Source organism: Podarcis bocagei (assembly GCF_964188305.1).
Source record: "Podarcis bocagei genome assembly, chromosome: 10".
Taxonomy (NCBI): domain Eukaryota; kingdom Metazoa; phylum Chordata; class Lepidosauria; order Squamata; family Lacertidae; genus Podarcis; species Podarcis bocagei.
Genome location: NC_138135.1, coordinates 13,931,979 through 13,951,468, shown reverse-complemented (window position 1 = coordinate 13,951,468; position 19,490 = coordinate 13,931,979). Strand labels below are relative to the sequence as shown.

Below are 19,490 nucleotides of genomic sequence, written 5' to 3'. Positions count from 1 at the left end.
GCACTCTCCCATTTTAAGCAACGCACCAACTGGCAATACTGAATTATTAAAATCACTGATGAAGTGGCAGCGGGAGAAGTGGCGGAGTAAAATTAATACAACCCAGTCCGACCCCGTAGCTTGCTCAGCTGGAATAAGAATGTGCATCTTGAGAACTTGAGCAGTGTGCGTGGTCAGTGAGCGGTAAGCTGTAAATTGCTATAGCGAGCATCTGAATTAATACTTGCATTCAGATCATCCTTTCCAAAAGATTGCATATTATTTATGATGCGCTGAGACTTGGATGCAGAGCCTCTATGCAGCTGAAAATAAAAAATTAATGAAACAGTATGAGCCAGACAATTCCTGCCTTACCAATGGCCCTCCTCCTGTTAATTTTACACAGTTGTGTCACAAGCAAAGAGCAAAAGTGAAGGAGTATAAGAACCACAATGGCTGTTTGGCGGGGAGCTCTTGCAGGTTGAAGAGCATTACATGCTACAAAAAAATGGAGAAGGCAAGAAACCTTAAGAGTCATGAGCCAGTGTAGAGATCAGTCAATTCTTTAAAAATCATTTCACATACTGACCCAGCCAAAAGTCACTGGCCCAGTTTGGATGATTATATGTCAGCTTAATAAGCCCAGATAAGCGTGAGACTTTTACCAGCAGCATACACTGTCTTCGTGCTGCTCCTTCCCTCTTTTCTTCTTGGTGCACTGCTGAAAGCTAAGAAGTCTTCAGTGAACCATAGTTAATTGGGAACTATGGTTGGCAACAACTCAGGATCTTAAACCTTGGCTTGTTCTGAACCTGGTAAACATACTTTTTCCTGGTTTGACTGAAACAGGAAACTATGATTAATAGCAGACTTCCAAGTTTAATTGTGGCATGTTGAGGAGGGAGGGAAGGGGCTGCATATGAATATCTCAGCTTATTTCGCCAAAATAAATAGTATATAAATATATGAGCGTTTGAGTGTGTGTAAGGACCCAACAGTTCTAAGCCTATTACTAGGCAAGTGTCTTTCTTCACCACTCCAAACTGCTTATAACGAAAGACAGTCTTCTTTTTATCTTGGCTTCTGACTTTAAAAACATTTTCCTATTTTGTGTGATTTGGATGCAGATTTGTAAACTAATTTATGGGTTGTGAAATCACCCACCCAAGTGATTCGCTAGGTATCGATCTGTGTTTAAAACTGATTTAACAGTCATTCCACAGCACAGAATTTGACGTAGTCATTAATTTCAAGTATTGTTCAATTGAATTTTCTGAGTGCTAAAGTCAAAATAGATTTTTGGATACAGCCCAAGTAAATATTTGACTGTTTTATATGACTAATACATACCTGTCCATCCTACTTCATTGTAATCTTCTCTCTCTATTGTAGGCCCATGAACTTTTCTGCTTTAAAGACCTTGTAGAATGTTATACAGTAGAAGCAGCACCACCCCCCTATGCACTTGAGCTTCCCCTGAGTTTTATCTCCAAACGGAGGATTGTAATCAAATACGTCCACTGTTCTATTATCTTACGATATTGTGGCACAATGTTTTGCAATTGGCTCTTAAGTCTTCATCTTCTGCACCATGCCTCTGAGTCTCCATTAGTAGCAATCTGTTCGAAACTATCATTTTGTTCATATTCAACAGAAGTAATAGTCTGTTCCCCTTTCTTTTTAGCCAAGAGGAGTTACCTGTCCATGATGCAGCATCAGAGAGGGTAAGTTCTTCATCTCTCACTTTAAATTACCAGTGATTGTTCTACTTAGTGCTGTACCACTGCTGAAGCTATATGTGGGCAGGTCATTGTGCATATGAAGCTGTCTTGAGTCAGACCATGATTCAAGACTAGTGCTATCTGCTCTGATGGGGAGTGATTCTTCTAGGTCTCAGGCAGTGATCATTGCTAGCCCTTTAACCTGCGATTCTGTAACTTGTAACTGGAGATATTGTAGATTGAAGCTGGTGCACAGAAGGTGTCTTGCACTGAAGCAGAACATTGGTTATACTATGCTATGTACACCACTACGTACACGTGGTCTCCTCCACATGTTGGTCTCCATCTCTGACTAGCAAGGGCAGTGGTCAAGGGCAGTGGTTGGGAGTTGCATAACAGCAATATCTGGAAAGCACCACATTGGCTGCCTCTGGTACTCCTTTGTCAACAGTAACTGGCAGCGACTCTCTAGAGTTTCAGATGGACATTCCCAGGGCTACCTGCAAATGCCAGAGATTGAACATGGGGCTTTCTGCAGGCAAAGTCTGTACTCCACCATTTGAGTTGTACTGAGTTCTAACAGAAGACTGCGAAAGTACTGTTTTCGCAGGGGCAGACTTTGGTGCGATGGTGCCCCGAGCTAAGCCAAAATTTGGTGTCCCTTACTCAGCGCTGGTGCCATGCCAGGCTTTAGGAAGGAGGCATGAGGACTCTGGCAGAGTCCTAGAGCCCTCCCACCTCCTTCCCAGCTGGGCAAGTGCTAACTCGGCTTTGGGAAGGAGGCAGTAGGACTCTAGGACCCTGTCGGAGCCCTCACACTTTCTTCCCATAGCGAGGCAAGTGCTTATCGATTTATGTTGCACAATCTGCATGGTGTTTTGGCCCAAACCTTGTGTGCTGAAGACTTACTTGTGCCAACAAATTCCACCACCCTCTGTGCATTCCACAGATTACATCATGCTTAGACTTGGCTGTGCTGCAACTGAGGCTGCTGTGAGTCAAATTTAGCTCTCTCTCTGTTAGTTGTTCCTATTAAACCCATTCCCTTGTTCGTGAAATCTCTCAGTAATGCCTTTTTCACTCAGATGCAGTGAGCTACTTTTCCTGCCCTTGCTCTTGGTGATTATTTGGCATTGAGTGTCTCAAAAGAAGGCAGCTTATGCAGCCCCCATAGAGCTGTTAACACTCCTAGGATCAACTGAAAGGTCACTTGCCAAGAGGATGCTGAGCCCGGCTAGTCTGGGAAGGTGGAAGAGCCACTTGTGTTCTTTTTGCAGCTGTTTGCTGAGCTTCTACTTAATTAAGCCTCTTTAAATTACACTTGGTCTCTGCCTAGTCCAGGATGCTCTCTAACTTAAATGCCCTCTGAAAAGTTTTGCTCTTATCTGAAGATCCAGAAGCTATTTTCATCTAATGTATGGGAGATACATTAGATGAAAATAGCTCTTTGGGACTATTTTTTATTTTATTTACAGGAGTGTTTATAAACTGCCAAGTAATAAGAAAAATATCATGGTGGTGCACCATAAAATTATTAAAACATCATAAGATTATAGAATAATAAAATAATAAAATACAGAATGACTAACACTGAACTGAGCAAATTCTCTAAAAACTGTTGGCAGCCAGGGGATCAAAAAAATAAGGTTGTAGGTGTATGCCTGATTTCAGTAGTAACACTGTTCCAAAATACAGGTGTCACTGTAAGATCAGGGAGATCTCAGATTCACATATGCAAAGGAGAGAGCAGGGTACCGGAAGTCCATTACAGTGGTGCCTCGCAAGACGAAATTAATCCGTTCCGCGAGTCTCTTCGACTAGCGGTTTTTTCGTCTTGCGAAGCAACCCTATTAGCGGCTTAGCGGATTAGCGCTACTAGCGGTTTAGCGGCTATTAAAGGCTTAGCGGCTATTAAAGGCTTAGCGGATTAGCGGCTAAAAGGCTTTTAGCGGCTTAGAAAAAGGGGGGGAGCGGAAAAAAACCGGAACACTCGCAAGACGTTTTCGTCTTGCAAAGCAAGCCCATAGGGAAAATCGTCTTGCGAAGCAGCTCAGAAACGGAAAACCCTTTCGTCTAGCGGGTTTTCTGACTTGCGAGGCATTCGTCTTGCGGGGCACCACTGTTATAGCTATGCTATACAGAAGCTGAAAAAGTAATTTTGTTCAAATGCTCAGGGAGCTATTGATAAATCTTTTTGAGTATAGTATCTCTCCAATTTTTAAGCCGGCGAAAAAACTGTCCCGAATAGCATATTTGGGAAGCATTGCTGCAGAAGCTAAAATTCAGTTGTTGCCCACAATTTATGATGCAGTCAACTAGCTGGGGAACAAAACTGTCACTAAAATGCATTGCTTCACATTTGTTTCTTGCACATTCTCTTGTGGAAGTCAAGTGTGTGCAGTTTTCTCTGAGAGTGCACATTAGTGGGAAGAATCTCTGCTTAACATAATATAAAGTTACTATGAAATTGTAGGGCTTCAGATAAGACTCTTCCTAAACACTGTTACAAAATGTTTTCGTTGGGTAGACTTTGCTTGATGAACGAATGCAAACCTTCCATAGGTATTTATCAGCAAAAGGAAAGATTATAGCATGCACAGTGGCTCTATTCCATTTAAGTATTGTGAAGTGGTCTTAAATTACTGTAATTATGTCTGTCTTTGGAATAACCTGTTGTTGCTTAGTATCTCTTTGCAGTGCAATGCTCTGATTAGGCTGCACAGTGGCATTTAAAATAAACTCCACATCTCCTATGGGTGTGGCAAAGTACAGAGCGGAGTACATAATTTTCATTGTAACTTTTACTGGTCAGAATCTGGAGGTTGTTATATGGGAGATAGTCAAAACTTTGTATGTACAGTCAACTAGATATTTCTGGAATGGGATGATTCAGGGTGAAACTGACTTATCTACACATTGGATGGCTGCTGTTGGCATCAATCTGTCTTGGGACACAATGGAGATCACCAAAGTGATCTCCCAGGGTGCAAGCCTGAGCAGTATGTATGGAGGTCCTATGACAAGACCCCTCACTGATTTGGTCCAGAGGCAAGCAGGGCAATATGTTTGGCACCAGCTAGGCTGCAGGAGAATTCTGTTTTTATTGCTTATTGTATTAAAATTTGGGACTTCCGGTCGGTGCCAGCGCTTAATGGCGGTCCTACCTCCGAGCTCCGGAGAAGGACTGCTTCGCAAGTTCGGGTCTTACCCGCTACGGCGAGCGGGGGACCCCTAAAATCTCAGGCGCTGAAGCCTGAGAACAAGGAGACTCGGTGGGCACCTTTGCACCCCCCGGTACCGTGAAAGAGCCTTTTTAAAGGCTACGGATCGACATCGGGAGTGAGCGCGGTGCTGAGAGTCGTCACCCAGCCTGCGAAGTGAAGCCGCGTCGCCATAAGCGGAGAGCGCCGATTCCTTCCTGAAAAGAAAATTTGGACGGAATTCCCGTGAGTAGGAACTGAAAAACAATCGGGACCCTTTAAATTCTGAAAATTGAGCTAAAAGCGGGGAGATTAAATCAAGGAAGTCTGCCTCCCCCGACTGCATGAAAGTGAAAGCAACGGAACTTTAAACTTGCATCCGTTGAAACCTGCTCCTTAATTAATCAAACCGGACATTCAGACCTTAGATCTCCCCTCTAGCTAGCAGGGCAGAGGGGAGGTGAATGAGACTATAATAACTGCATGATTTATCTGAAGTAAAAATCCTCCGCTGTCTCATCTACTGAAAGTACGAAACGGTCTGCCTTTTTAGAACAATAGGACACTGAACTGACTTTTACCTGCAAAAGTGATACTGTGATACAAAGTTTTCACAGGGACTGGCTACAGTATATTACAAGAAGAAACAGTATAAACTGGGAAACTGTGGCAATTTGTAGTTACAAGCTTCTAGCAACATTGACTTGGACTGTGTTAAGCTTTCTTTCTTACATCTTTGGACATTCTCCCTTGTTTTTGTATTTGGATACTCTACTTTATGGCCATTTTGATTTGCTCCCCCTAGAGGGTAAAGTAAAGTTCGGCACGGCCTAGGACAGTGGAATTTTCCAACGGGGAATAGCTCCCGTGGGAACGACCTTGACATGAGTGGCGCACAAGAAGAGATAGTCACAAGAGCCAAGATCAGGCAACAACAACAACAACAGCTGCAACAGCAACAGACAAAGAAAAGAGGCTCAATATCAGCTGCAACTCCAGGACCAGCCGGAACAACAGAACAAGAAAAAGGAGCAGCTGCCTCCATGGAAGCTGTGACAGATGCTCTGCTCAAGATAAATCAAACTTTGGAGTCTTTGACAAAACAGACTTCAGAAAATACACAAAAATTAACAGAAATATCGGTAAGACTAAACCAGAACACAGAATCTATAAATAAATTGGTGGAGGAAAACGCTACCACACGGAAAATTGCCGAAGATGCTAAAGCCACTGCTGGAGAGATGCAAGAGAAATTAGAGCCGATTGCTAAGAAGGTTTATGAGCACGACGCAACTTTGGCCTTGTGGGAGTTACAGAGGAAAGAGAGAAACTTGAAATTAAGATTGATTCCGGAGAACGAGAGAGACAACCTTGCGGAATACCTGACACGGGAGTTTGTGGACTGCTGGGATTTGGAGGAAGACGAATTTAAAATTACAACAGCTTTTAGACTGGGTAAAAAGCAGGACAGAAAGACCCCGAGAGACTGCCTGATTACATTTAGATCTAAGGAGGAAAGAGACAAAATATTAGGACTACATTTTGAAAAGGCTCTGCAAATTGGCAACTCAGCTGCACAGATCTTCAAAGACATCCCAAAATACATTTTGGACTTAAGAAACTTTTACAAGGACTTGGCTCTTTTGTTAAAGAAAAATTCCATCCGCTTTAGGTGGGAATTTCCACAAGGACTGTCATTTGACTACAAGGCAAAGAAGGTGAAAATAAAGACAATTCAAGATAAAGACAAATTTTTGGCAAGAAATCAGGAGGACCTGCAGAAGGGGACTGTGGACGCACTTGCAGAACAGAGGAGAGCATTAGATATCCTGAATCTCTCGATTGGACAAAAACCACCACTATCAGAAGAAGAGCAACAACTTGGAGCTGTTGGAGGAGCTTTAGGAAAATAACAAGATGGCTCTGCAATTCCTTAGTTGGAATTGTAATGGGCTCAACGGGCCTCTGAAGAGAAGACAAGTATTTCATATATTGAATAGAGAACAATTGGACTTGATATGCCTACAAGAAACTCATATAACTAGAGCCCATAGGAGACTACTCACAAACAAAAGGCTAGGACAAGAATTTGTTTCATCAGATAAAGTCAAGAAAAGAGGAGTTGTAATATATGTGAAAGAGAAATGGGCTCCAAAAATGATATTCAAAGATGAACAAGGGAGATACTTGGCAGTGGAGATACAAGTACAAGGAGAAAAATACTTAGTTGTTGGAATCTACGCACCAAATGAAGGCAAATCTGACTTCTTTAAGAGACTTCATGAAACCTTGATGGACTATCTGGATTACAATATGATAATTATGGGAGATATGAATGGCGTGGTCTCCACTAATATGGACAAGGCACAAAGACTAACAGTTAGTAAGGAAGGGAGACTTCCTAAGACTTTCTTTGAAATGACGGAAAACATGGACTTGATAGATATTTGGAGAACAAGGAACCCTCTGGAGAGAGAGGGAACCTTTTTCTCTCAAGCAATGATGACCTGGACCAGAATTGACCAAATTTGGATCACTAGTGGTATGGCCCCAAAGATTAAGAAAGTGGAAATCTGCCCAAAAACTTGCTCCGACCATAATGCCGTGAGGATGGAGATGAAACTTACAATAACTGGTCAATTTAGATGGAGAATGAATGACAGCCTCTTTCGAGACAAGGAAATCCTCACGAAGGCCCAAAAGACTTTAAAAGACTATTTTGAAATAAATCTGAGGGCCGACGTGGAGAAAAGAGTGATCTGGGACGCAAGTAAAGCGGTGATGAGAGGATTCTTGATTCAACAAAATTCAATAAAGAGGAAAAAACAAAATGAGAAAAAAGAAAAGATTTTGGAAAAGATAAAGGAAGGAGAGAGAAAATTAAGAACAAAACCAAAGTCCCAGGAGATTTTAAGAGAGATCAAGCTATATCAAACACAATATATGGAATTGATGAACCAAGAGATTGAATGGAAGATAAAACAAATGAAGCAAAAGACCTTTGAATCAGCAAATAAATGCGGCAAACTTCTGGCATGGCAACTGAAGAAAAGGCAGAAATTAAATACAGTTACAAGCCTAGAGGTGGATGGGAAAAATATATCTAAACCTAATGAAATTAGAAATTGTTTCTTGAGTTATTTTAAAAAGCTTTACACTCAAGGCCCGCAAAATGAAGAAGATATAGACAAATTCCTTGATAAATATGGATTACAAAAAATCTCTCATCAAAGCAAGATGGATCTGAACCAGAGAATAACAGAACAAGAGATAGAGGCTGCCATTCAGAATATGCAACTGGGCAAATCTCCAGGACCAGATGGACTGACTTCAAGATACTACAAATCGCTGAAGGAATGGTTGATTCAACCACTAAAAGAAGTTTGCAACGAGATTCTTGAGGGAAAAAAGGCACCTGAATCGTGGAAAGAAGCATATATTTCACTCATACCAAAGTCAGAGACTGAAAAGACACAACTTAAGAACTACCGCCCAATATCATTACTTAATGTGGATTACAAAATCTTTGCAGACATTTTGGCAAAAAGACTTAAAAGAGTGTTGATGGAGAAGATTCATAGGGACCAAGCAGGCTTTCTCCCTAAAAGGCATCTAGCAGACAATGTAAGGAATGTAATAGACATTTTGGAAAAGCTAGAGGTGAATATAAACACTAAAGCAGTATTGATTTTTGTGGACGCGGAGAAAGCCTTTGATAATATTTCTTGGAGTTTTATGATAAAGAATCTTCATGGGATGGGGGTAGGTCAAGGCTTTGAGAATGGTATGGCTGCAATATATTCTGAACAAAAAGCTAAATTGATTGTAAATAACGTAGTGACGGAGGAACTTAAGATAGAAAAAGGAACACGACAGGGGTGCCCAATTTCCCCATTACTTTTTATTTCGGTTCTGGAGGTGTTGCTGAACATGATAAGGAATGACCAGCAGGTTAAAGGAGTGCAGGTCGGAGCCAAACATTACAAGTTAAGAGCGTTTGCAGATGATTTAGTATTGACTTTGCAAGAGCCAAACACTAGTACGAAAAAGGTCTTAGAAATAATACAACAGTTTGGCCAGGTAGCTGGATTTAAGTTGAATAAACAAAAAACCAAAGTTTTAGGAAAAAACTTAACAGATACAGAAAAGGAGAAATTTCAAGAGGAGACAGGGTTGACAGTGGTCAAGAAGGTGAAATACCTAGGGGTTTATTTGACATCTAAAAATGTGAATTTGTATAAAGACAATTATGAAAAATGTTGGTCAGAAATTAAAAAAGATCTAGAAATATGGTCAAATTTGAAATTGTCAATGTTAGGCCGAATTGCTGTGATTAAAATGAATGTATTGCCTAGAATGTTATTTTTGTTCCAGACCTTGCAGATTCTGGATAAGATGGAATGTTTTAAGAGGTGGCAGAAAGATATTTCGAAATTTGTCTGGCAGGGCAAAAAGCCTAGAATCAAGTTGAAAATATTGACAGATGCTAAAGAAAGAGGGGGTTTTGCCCTGCCGGACTTGAAACTGTACTATGAGGCAGCAGCATTTTGCTGGCTGAAAGAATGGATGCTCCTCGAAAATACAGATATCTTAGATCTGGAAGGTTTTAATAATGCTTTTGGTTGGCATGCATATCTATGGTACGATAAAGTCAACAGTGCTTTTAAGAATCACATTGTTAGGAAAGCATTGTTCAATGTTTGGATAAGATACAAAGATCTGTTGGAAAACAAAACCCCTAGATGGGTCTCACCAGTGGAGGCCAAGGCAGTGAAGAAACTCAATATGGAGGTCGGATGGCCGAAGTATTGGGAAATCTTGGAACAAGATGGAGATAAGTTCAAATTGCAAAGTCATGAGAAATTGAAACATAAGGTACAAAATTGGTTTCAATATCATCAAATAATGGAATTTTTCAAACAGGACAGGAAAATTGGCTTCCAGATGGAAAAATCAAAACTAGAAACTGAATTGTTAGAACCCAGTACCAAGAATTTATCTAGAATGTATAACTTGTTGCTGAAATGGAATACACAGGATGAAACAGTCAAATCAGCTATGATTAAGTGGGCACAGGATGTCGGTCATAACATCATGTCAGATGACTGGGAATGGTTATGGAACACCGGTATCAAATTTACGGCATGTAATGCCTTAAAGGAAAATATTATGAAAATGGTATACAGGTGGTACATGACCCCAGTCAAACTGGCAAAAATTTATCATCTGCCCGATAACAAATGTTGGAAATGTAAAGAAACTGAAGGTACCTTCTACCACCTCTGGTGGACATGCCCGAAGATTAAGGCTTTCTGGGAAATGATCTATAATGAAATGAAAAAGGTACTTAAATGTACTTTTCTTAAAAAACCAGAGGCCTTTCTCCTGGGTATTGTCGGCCAATTGGTCTCAAAGAGGGATAGAACTTTCTTTATGTATGCTACCACAGCAGCAAGAATACTTATCGCGAAGTATTGGAAGACACAAGATCTACCCACTCTGGAGGAATGGCAGATGAAGGTGATGGACTACATGACATTGGCCGAGATGACAGGCAGAGTCCGTGATCAACGAACAGAGACGGTGGAAGAAGAGTGGAGAAAATTTAAAAGCTATCTTAAGGACCATTATAAACTTAATGAATGTTAAAGTGTTTTGGTTTCCAGAAACAAAGGGATACAGTGACACAAGGTTAGAATATAGAGAGGACTAAGATGACAGAGGTGGAGAGTAACAGTTGGGAGTTGCTATAAAAATATGGACACTGGGATGCAGAAAGGGGGGGGTATGGGGAAGTCTGAAAAAAGAGGTTTATGAAAATGGGTGATGAAACTATACATGTATGTTTGTTTGTTTTTAAGTGTTTGTTTGTTGTTTAAAACTTTCTAAAACCAATAAAAATTTTATATAAAAAAAAATATTGTATTAAAATTTGAATACCATTTGATTCTTTAAAAAAATTATGCACAGCACATTAAAATGTCTAAACAGGCAGTAAACTAATTAAGTGGTTGGCCAAAACCACCACCAGCTTCCAAGTTATCCAGAAGAAAAATGTTTGGGGATCATTCACTTAGAGCAGAAGCTTTGCAAGCAGGAAGTCCCAGGTCTGACCCTTGGCATCTCCAGCTAAAGGAATCAGGAGGCAGGTGCTGGGAAAGCCTTCTTCCTGAGGCCCCCAAGGGTCACTGCTGGCCAGAGGAAACAATAGAAGACTAGCTGGGAAACAACCATGTGGTCACTGCCAGATGAAGGCATATTGCTGGGGTCAGCAAATTTTTTCAGGAGGGGGCCGGTCCACTGTCCTTCAGACCTTGTGGGGGGCCGGACTATATTTTGCGAAAAATAATAGTGAACGAATTCCTATGCCCCACAAATAACCCAGAGATGCATTTTAAATATAAGGAAACATTCTACTCATGTAAAAACACGCTGATTCCCAGGCTGTCTGCGGGCCGGATTGAGAAGGCAATTAGGCCGGATCTGGCCCCCCGTGCCTTAGTTTGCCTACCCATGGCATATTGCTTAATTCTGCTTCAGTTTAGATTTATAGATGGCCTTATTTGCAAATATTTGTGTTTTTAATTTTAATTTAATTTCTAATTTAATATGTACTTTTCCTCCTTAACCCCTCTCTATTGGTTGGACATGATCAGCATCATGTTAAGGCTGGGGAGAAGAAACCCCAACGTATTTCTTAAACATTTGCATTTGATTTATAATACTTTGCCATTGGTTTTTCTGATATGAAATGCGCAGCTGCGTCTGTTCCTAAACGCCTGTAAATGTCCAAACATTTTTTAGTACAGGTGAGATGAAGGGAATAATGCACTCTAATTTTATTTTCAGCAAAAGCAGCTTGAAATTGAAAGAACTACAAAATGGCTGAAGATGTTGAAAAGCTGGGAGAAATACAAGAACACAGAAAAGGTAAAGTTAAAGTGCTTCCACAGGCAGTTGCATTTACTGAATGCAACAGTATTAAATTGGATTCTGTGGTGCCGGGCTTTCATTTTTCTCTATCATAGCTTTCATTATAGCATTCATTTTAAACAACAAATGCACAAAGAGCCTTCCATTCAGCTGGTTTCCAAGAGCTTCATTGTTCTGGAAGTTTAGCCGCAGAAGAATAATTGCTTAGGAAGTACCAATTTTATAATTGTGCAGTAGGAATGGAGATGGTGAACACAAGTAGAAAGTTGTGAAGTTTCACTTAAATGTGTGCATTTTTTAAAACAACAACAACAACAACAACAATATTCACTGGTAACATTCAGCCTATTCTCTCTCTCTTGTGTGCACACAAATCCCTCCCTGGTGTGTTGATCTTCTCATGCTGCAAGATTCTGAAAGGCATTGATGCAAAAAGAATAATGTTTCAGGAAATATATATGCGTTACTGTACATCAGTGTTATAGCTCAGTTAGTAGACTATGATATTTTTAATCTCAGTCATTGCTTTGAGCCCCATGTTGGGCAAAAAAAACCCCTTGCATTGCAGGGGGTTGGACTAGATTATTTACTTATTTGTTTATTTATTTGAATGTAATCCTGCTGGTAGGGGTTGCCTTGTTTTGATTTTATATAAGCCATTCTGGGAACCTTTTTGCTCTAAATAAATAATAAATAATAATATGCAAATGCCTGAAGGAGTGGCTACTACCCAACCCAACGTAGGCCAGTATTTTTCAGATCTGCTGAGTGCCTCTGCCTTCAGAGATGAGGCAGGTGCCAACTAGGGTGTTTTTGGCTATGGTGCCCAGGTTATAGAGTAGTCTACCCAGGGAGCCTCACTTGGCACCAATGTTTATGTCATAGGTGCCAGATGAAAACCTCTTTATTCACCCAGGCTTCTTAAGTGCAATACATTTATAACATTTTACCTGCTGTTTTGTGTGTGTCTGTATTTATATGTTTATATTTATTTATTTATAGATGTAGATGTAGATGTAGATGTAGATGTAGATGTAGATGTGGGGATTTGAACCTTGGCTTCCCCAGGTCCTAGTCCAACCCTCTTAACTGTTACGCCACACTGGCTCATGAACATTCTACATGCTCAAAGGAAGCTTTCTAGCTATAGAACGTTGACAGACAGTGAAGCTTCCTTGGTAGGATCTAAGGAGAAGGAGGAGCTTCACATCTAGCAGGAAATATAACCAGTTTGTCTGTAGGAAGTGGGTTGGAGGTGCTGAGGTTTGAGGGAAAGAGAAGAGCAGGAGAAGATGGTCTGGGAGGAAATCCAAGCGGGACAGAAGGGACTTACACTGTTGGGTAGAAATGTACAGGAAAGGAAGATTTGCAAGATGGGAGGGATATATAGCAATTTGCTCTTGGTCATATTTCTCTTTGCCAAAGGGCAGAATCCTGATTGATCAGATTTGGGTAGAAAGCGCTAAGAAATGGGCTTGGACCATCACTATGTTTAACGGTGTCCATCTCTCAGGAATAACAGGGTTCCTGTAGATGCAATAACATTCTTTCTTTCCTCTCCTAACTGCCCACAACCCAGTTATATACAAGTGCAAAATTTGAGGTCTCCAAACTCCCAATTTCCATGTTGGGCATGTTTTGGAACTACTTTCCTTTTAATAATCCCATTTTAAAAATAATTATTATTATTCTCCTCCTACTACAGCAGCAATTGTATTAACTGGTACATGTTTTGTGTGCCACATTGAAAAAGAACCTCAGAAACTAAGCACATTGCACCAATTTGTGATACAGCTCTTTCTCTCTGGAGGCTCTTACTATAGGAAAATTTTTTTACTATTTAGCCTCCCTCCCCCTCCCTCCCTTTGTTGGTCTTTTCTAAAGTTGGGAAGAGAAATGCTGGCAAAGGCATTTAAGGACGTTAAAGCTGTTCTGTGGAATGTAAGGGAAGGAGACATTCACTATTCTTTCATTAGAATGGTCCCTATCACGCCAGTTTGGCAAAGTTTTTGAAAATGGATATGCCTTGTGCAGTCTTGGCCAAGCCTCAATTTTGACTTCAGCTTCCTATCTCTAAAATGGGTATAAGTTATTGCCTTGACTTGCAGCATTGTTCGGAGCACAAGGGCAGCAAAAACTTCTAAAGCACTTCTCAAATCTTGTGTGCTGCATAATATATAAATTGCAGAGAGGGAGGTATTTGTTCCACACCCCACCTTCCTAACATGCACACACACACCCCAACTCCAATAACCTGCAACCTTTCTTTAGTAGCATAGGGAATCAACACGTTTGCTTCTCTGTTTGCTGCTTGACAGCCCATCTTGACCTGGTGCTTTGAGTTTATGTGTTTGCATCTTAATTATATCCTGCAGCTGAGATAGGGCATATCAAGCCATCAATCACGGCAGGCATTAAAGCCTCTTTTGTCCTGGTGTGACCATAACTTTCAGAGTGCCTTGAATAAAAATGTCATTCACTGTATTCACATTCAAATGTCTTCTTTGCTGTGCCATCTGACTCGCTTGTTGATGGAGTAGCTATCTGACTGAGAGAAAAGAAATAAGGAAGCGTCAGGGAGGAGGGGGGAGAAACTGCCAGGCTTGAGGTAGCTGAAAATAATTTAGAGTTTATTGAGAGACTCTGTGTCAAATTGTCCCCTTGTTCCCCATTCCCCTGTCCATAGCTTCCAAAGAATAAATAAAAGCCTCTCTGAGATTCAGAAGGAGATAGCAACAAGGCTTCCTCTTGCTGTCCCATCTCTGATTCACACAGAAGTCAATGAATGAGGCTCCATATGGTGTGAAGCCTCCACGTGACTGTAGTAGCTATGGGTTCTAGCAGCTGCTACAGCCACTTGCAGATCACTTCTGTATATTTATTGTATTTAGATAACGCCATGTAACCAAGCTTACAACAAGAATCAAAATTAAAAATGGATCCAGCAAAACATATACAAACAATACAATAACAAGTGGCAAAGAGAACACTGATTAGTCCTTCCAACCCTCTCTGTGGGCAGTTTCCAGCTAACACATCATGTCAGTGGAAGGAATTCTGCTTATGGAACAGAACTCCCTCCACCTACACCCCCCACAGCCCCCCAATATCTGCTCTGGAAGGCTGGGGAAAACCCCAGAACATATTTAGTGGGTGTATGGGGGTTAGAGGAGTGTCGTGGCACAAGTTGGAAATCCTTGCAGTGATTGAACGAGTTAGCTGGATACTATTCTGTCTCTCCAACACCATTTTGCTTGCTTACTTTCCATATTGGTAGCACGTGGTTTAATCTTGGACCCCAGAGCAATTTCTGGTGCTTTGTTTCCTGTTAATTTATTTCAACTGTTAATTCCTGGTTATTTGAGTCCAGTAAGAAACCAGGTGCTCTAAAGAGAGAAAGGATGAAAAAAGAGAGGATGAGGCTCTTTGCAGGTGGATGTAGCAGCTGGTTCAATCCTTAGCTTCTACGGTCACCCTGAGATTTCCCCCCTTATGCTGAACAAGATCTTGGTTCCTAAAAACTCAGGAAAATAAGAATACCTGTGAAGCTTCTTGTTTGTACAAGATAATGAAGCCCCAAAGGAATACACAGGGCTTTTTGTCCTTTTCATGAATGATTTGGAGGGATGGAGATGTTTATTTCAGTCATTATGAAACATAAGAGTCTAATCCTTGATTTTTGAGCTCCGGAAGGCTTGCAGAAGAACATGGCTGCCAGTGCTAGCACAAGGGAAAAAATGCTTGAGAACCAGGTTCTCTTATTTTTAAAACTAAGCCTATATTATCGAATAGGTGCATTAAAATATTGGAGCATGATTCTGAATGTGAAGATGAGAACATTATATAATTGAATGGTATCAAGCTATTGACAGAAATATTCCATTGCATGGTTGGGAATACTTGTGGAAAACTGGAAAGGCCTTGCATTTGATACTTACATATTTTGTTTGGCTTCCTATAATAAGCCTCTTCCCGCCTCCAATGGAGGTGCCCAGAGCAGCCAGCGATGAGTATAAAGACATAACCAAAATAGTAAACAATATCCAGAAACAATTTAAAATAGGAACCACAGTATGCAAAGGAAAGATTTCTGAGATGAAAATTATTACAAAACGATGTTACGCTGCTGCTGTTGTTTCATGGTGGCTATTGGCAGAAAATGTACCACTGTGGGGAGTTTACAGAACTAGATTACAGCCAGGTGTGCCCCACCGTAATAGCCTGATAGAACCTCAAAGATTGGAGGCGGCAGCAGGAGCCACAACAGGAGAGGGTCATTACTTGCACACACTGCTTCTTCTGCAGTTTTCCAGAGCCATCTGGTTGGCTGCTGTGGGAAGCAGGAAGCTGCAGGAGACTGACCTTTGGTCTGTTCCTGCAGGGCTCTTCTTCTCCTCTTCTTAAAAAAATACCCCGAACATAGGAATCTGCCTTACACCAAGTCAGACCATTGATCCATCTAACTCAGTATTGTCTGCCCAGACAGGTTGTGACTGTAGAGGGCTTGAGGCTGCAGAGAATCCTAGCCCCCACCTGGAGATGCCAGGAATTCAACCTTCCACATGCAGAACAGAGCTAGGCTCAGGGTGAGGCTGCAGCCACAGCTGGATTTCACCCTGCCTGTTTCCTTGTGATTGCATGGCCTTCATTTCGTTCCCATAAAGACATTTTTTAAAAAAAAAATCTCTTGTATCAGCTAAGCCAGTGCCAACAAAAGGGTGTTTTTCTTCCTTCGAAGAATGTACCCTCAATATTGGCAGCTTATAAGATTTTCTCAGTCTTTTCTGTGTCTCTGAAATCTGAGACAGGCAGTGGGAATCCTTAATCCAGTTTGGTTTTCCTTTTTTTAAGCCAGAATCTGGTAACATCTGTCTGTAATAAAGGACTTCCTTTTTGGAGAACAAGATCAATTAGATCTAAGTGTCAGTAGCCTGCAGGAAAGTCTGGAAAATTTTGTAGCATTGCTCTGAAGGCTTCTTTTTGACTTATAGTACTGTCCCGACGCTACCCTTCAACATTCTCAGAATCTTTTCAGTAACAATTAATGTACATTTTCCATGCCTTTGATATGGTCCATTATTTTGTGACTTCGCTTCTGAATTGGAATTGGCTGTAAAGGCCACTCAAACTTGAGTGTCGATACCCTTTTTAAGTGTGCACCTGAAAGCAACATGTAAGCACAACAAATCTGATTGCAAATATAAAAGTATTTTTGTAAAGGAATCATCATCTGGCTGCAGCACTCTAAAGTAGACATGTGATGACAAGTGATATTAGAGTTTCAAAAGAATTAACACATCCCCCCTCCAGTGCACACAATTGCATTCACTAACCGAGAATAGTCTCAAGGGTTGGGGTGTGTGTGTGTCATAGCAATAGGAAACATTTAGTTGTGGGTCTTATGGTGATTATGGAAAGTCAAGGTGTACATATTTATTTTCATAAGCCACGTTTCTGGACCATCAGCTTTACTTCCCATCATGTGGGGAAATGGAGTAGCAGTGGCTTATCTCACAGGGTTGTTGTGAAGAAGTACACAGAATATAAAGCACTTTGCAAATTTATGATAAGAATCTAATTTGTCCAGTTTTATGCCACACTTTTTCTCTTTAAAAATACCTGTGCTTTCCCCCCCATCACGATCAGTTTTATTGCACGTTAGCTAAGCCTGATTCGGTTTTTCCCTTCAGAAAGAACTTAATGAACTGCTGTTTCTGAGAAACATTGTCCCACTCATCTAGTGCTGTGTAATCGGAGCAGATTTACCATGCTCACAGCTGGCATATTCCCACAAGGCCCGATACCCGCTTGGCCGGGAGTGCGCGGCAGCTGTTGATGCAGCTGTTTGCACTGCATTCCGCCATTTCCTCATTCTGCCTTGATCAATTATAATTGCATCAGACAGCGGTGATTCATCCGTTATATTTCATTTACCCTTCGTGTGCATGACAGATACTGCTGTTTCCTTATCCTGTTCTCCCTTACAACCAGAAAGAGAATATCCACATTTTAGAAATTGGTGTCTGTGTGTACTGATTTTCCTATGGCGGTCCTTTAGTCCATAGCTGAGTGCAGATGCTTACCTGGGTCAAAGATCCCTTTTTCTGGGCAGTGGACTGAGCAAACATGCCCACCCCATATTCATAACGGCATACTTGATGAAGATGTTTCGTGAGGATGCTTCTATGCACGAGGGCTGAATCAGAATTCTCCCTTCCTCTTCCCTCTGATGGGGAATAATCACGCATTTGTGACTTCTGTACAGAAGGATTACAAACATTTATGCGGAACACCCACCTCTGCCCTTACAGTCAGAGTGTAGCAATGTGTGAGAGCATATGAGAGCTACTCTCCCACGAGAAAAGGATGTTGGGCCTTCATAAGCACCCAAACGGACCATCTGTCTGAGCCGGCTTTTGAAGAAGCTAATCACAGTTTCCACAGCCAATGGGATAGAACTACATTCTGGTTGTCGCATTCTAAGTGACCGAGGGTAAAAGTGATGACCACATAATAGGAAAGATTTCTAATACTTATTATCTGCAATAATTTGGAACTTTAAGCATCCAGTTATTTTTTAATTTGTGTGTGTGGCTGTGAGAAAGGGTGTTGCTTTGAAGAATTTAATTTTCATTGTAAGGTTAAAAGTAACAGTCACGCCATGTAATGGAATTGAACCGCAGAGCTAGCTTGCAAAATCCGCCACTAGTTTTTTCCCCGTGCAGTATTTGACATAGCAGCTAAAGGTTTATAACTGTGAAATCCTTTATGAATTCATTTGATTTGTAAATTACAACATGGAGCCAGGAGATTAAGTGTCTAATCAGTTATTGATTTTGTTTTAACCTTCCAGAGCGTGGTGCTTTTGGTGAGACTCATCTCAGCTGAAACCCACAACCAATTAGCCATATAGCTAGGTGTTCTATATCAGTATGCCTTTCAGGGCCAACTAGATGTTGCACAAGAGATGCGTAAACAGCCTTCCGATTCTCTCTATTTTTTAAAAAATTGATTAGATTCTTATGAGTTCAAGCAGAAGAATGGCAGGAGGGGGAAAGGTGTAAATGGTGAACCACTATGGTTTCCCTCCAAATGCTTGCATTAGCTTATATTTTGAATTTTGTACACAGTATTCTATGCAAACAGCTTTTGCATTGTAAAACAGCTGTAGGAATTATTTTGAAGTTATGGCCATTCTTAGCATTGTACACTTGGGAACATTACTGCACAGGGGTATGGGGGTGGATATTAGGACCCTTTAGGAAGGAAGGAGCAAGGAACAAAGGAGTAGGCCACAATATGATGGAGCTGCGGAAAGTTACCACTGTGTCTTAAGTGTTGGGGTTGATGGTGTGTGTATATTTCTTATGCTGTACATGCGGCATCCAAGGTGCAGTCTACATGCAAATCTAGTCTCCACTTTCTACACTTTAAAGAGGTGCTCCCAAACTGTGGTCCACCAGTCTCTGTGGTTTTGTGGTTGAAGACAGGAGAGGACACCTGTGTCAGATTAATCTGGCGTGGTGCATGTATGGCTGCTTTTTCAATCCTGGCATCATGTCCTGTATTTATATTGCCATGTTTTGCACCATTGTCTTGGGAGACATCACACTGGTAGCAGTTCAACTCAATTTCATTTTGCCACTGGCCATAACAA

At 41.1% G+C, this 19,490-nt stretch overlaps 1 protein-coding gene across 8 annotated transcripts in view; it reads left to right on the top strand.

Annotated features, from left to right (window-relative positions):
* USP6NL (USP6 N-terminal like) overlaps positions 1-19,490 on the top strand; it is a 145,115-nt gene that overhangs the window by 83,127 nt on the left and 42,498 nt on the right. For all 8 annotated transcript variants that reach the window (XM_081209937.1, XM_081209934.1, XM_081209936.1 and 5 more), the window contains 2 exons: positions 1,664-1,703; positions 11,750-11,830. In XM_081209937.1, the coding sequence (XP_081066063.1) occupies positions 1,664-1,703; positions 11,750-11,830 (121 nt within the window). The remainder of the gene's footprint in view (positions 1-1,663; positions 1,704-11,749; positions 11,831-19,490) is intronic.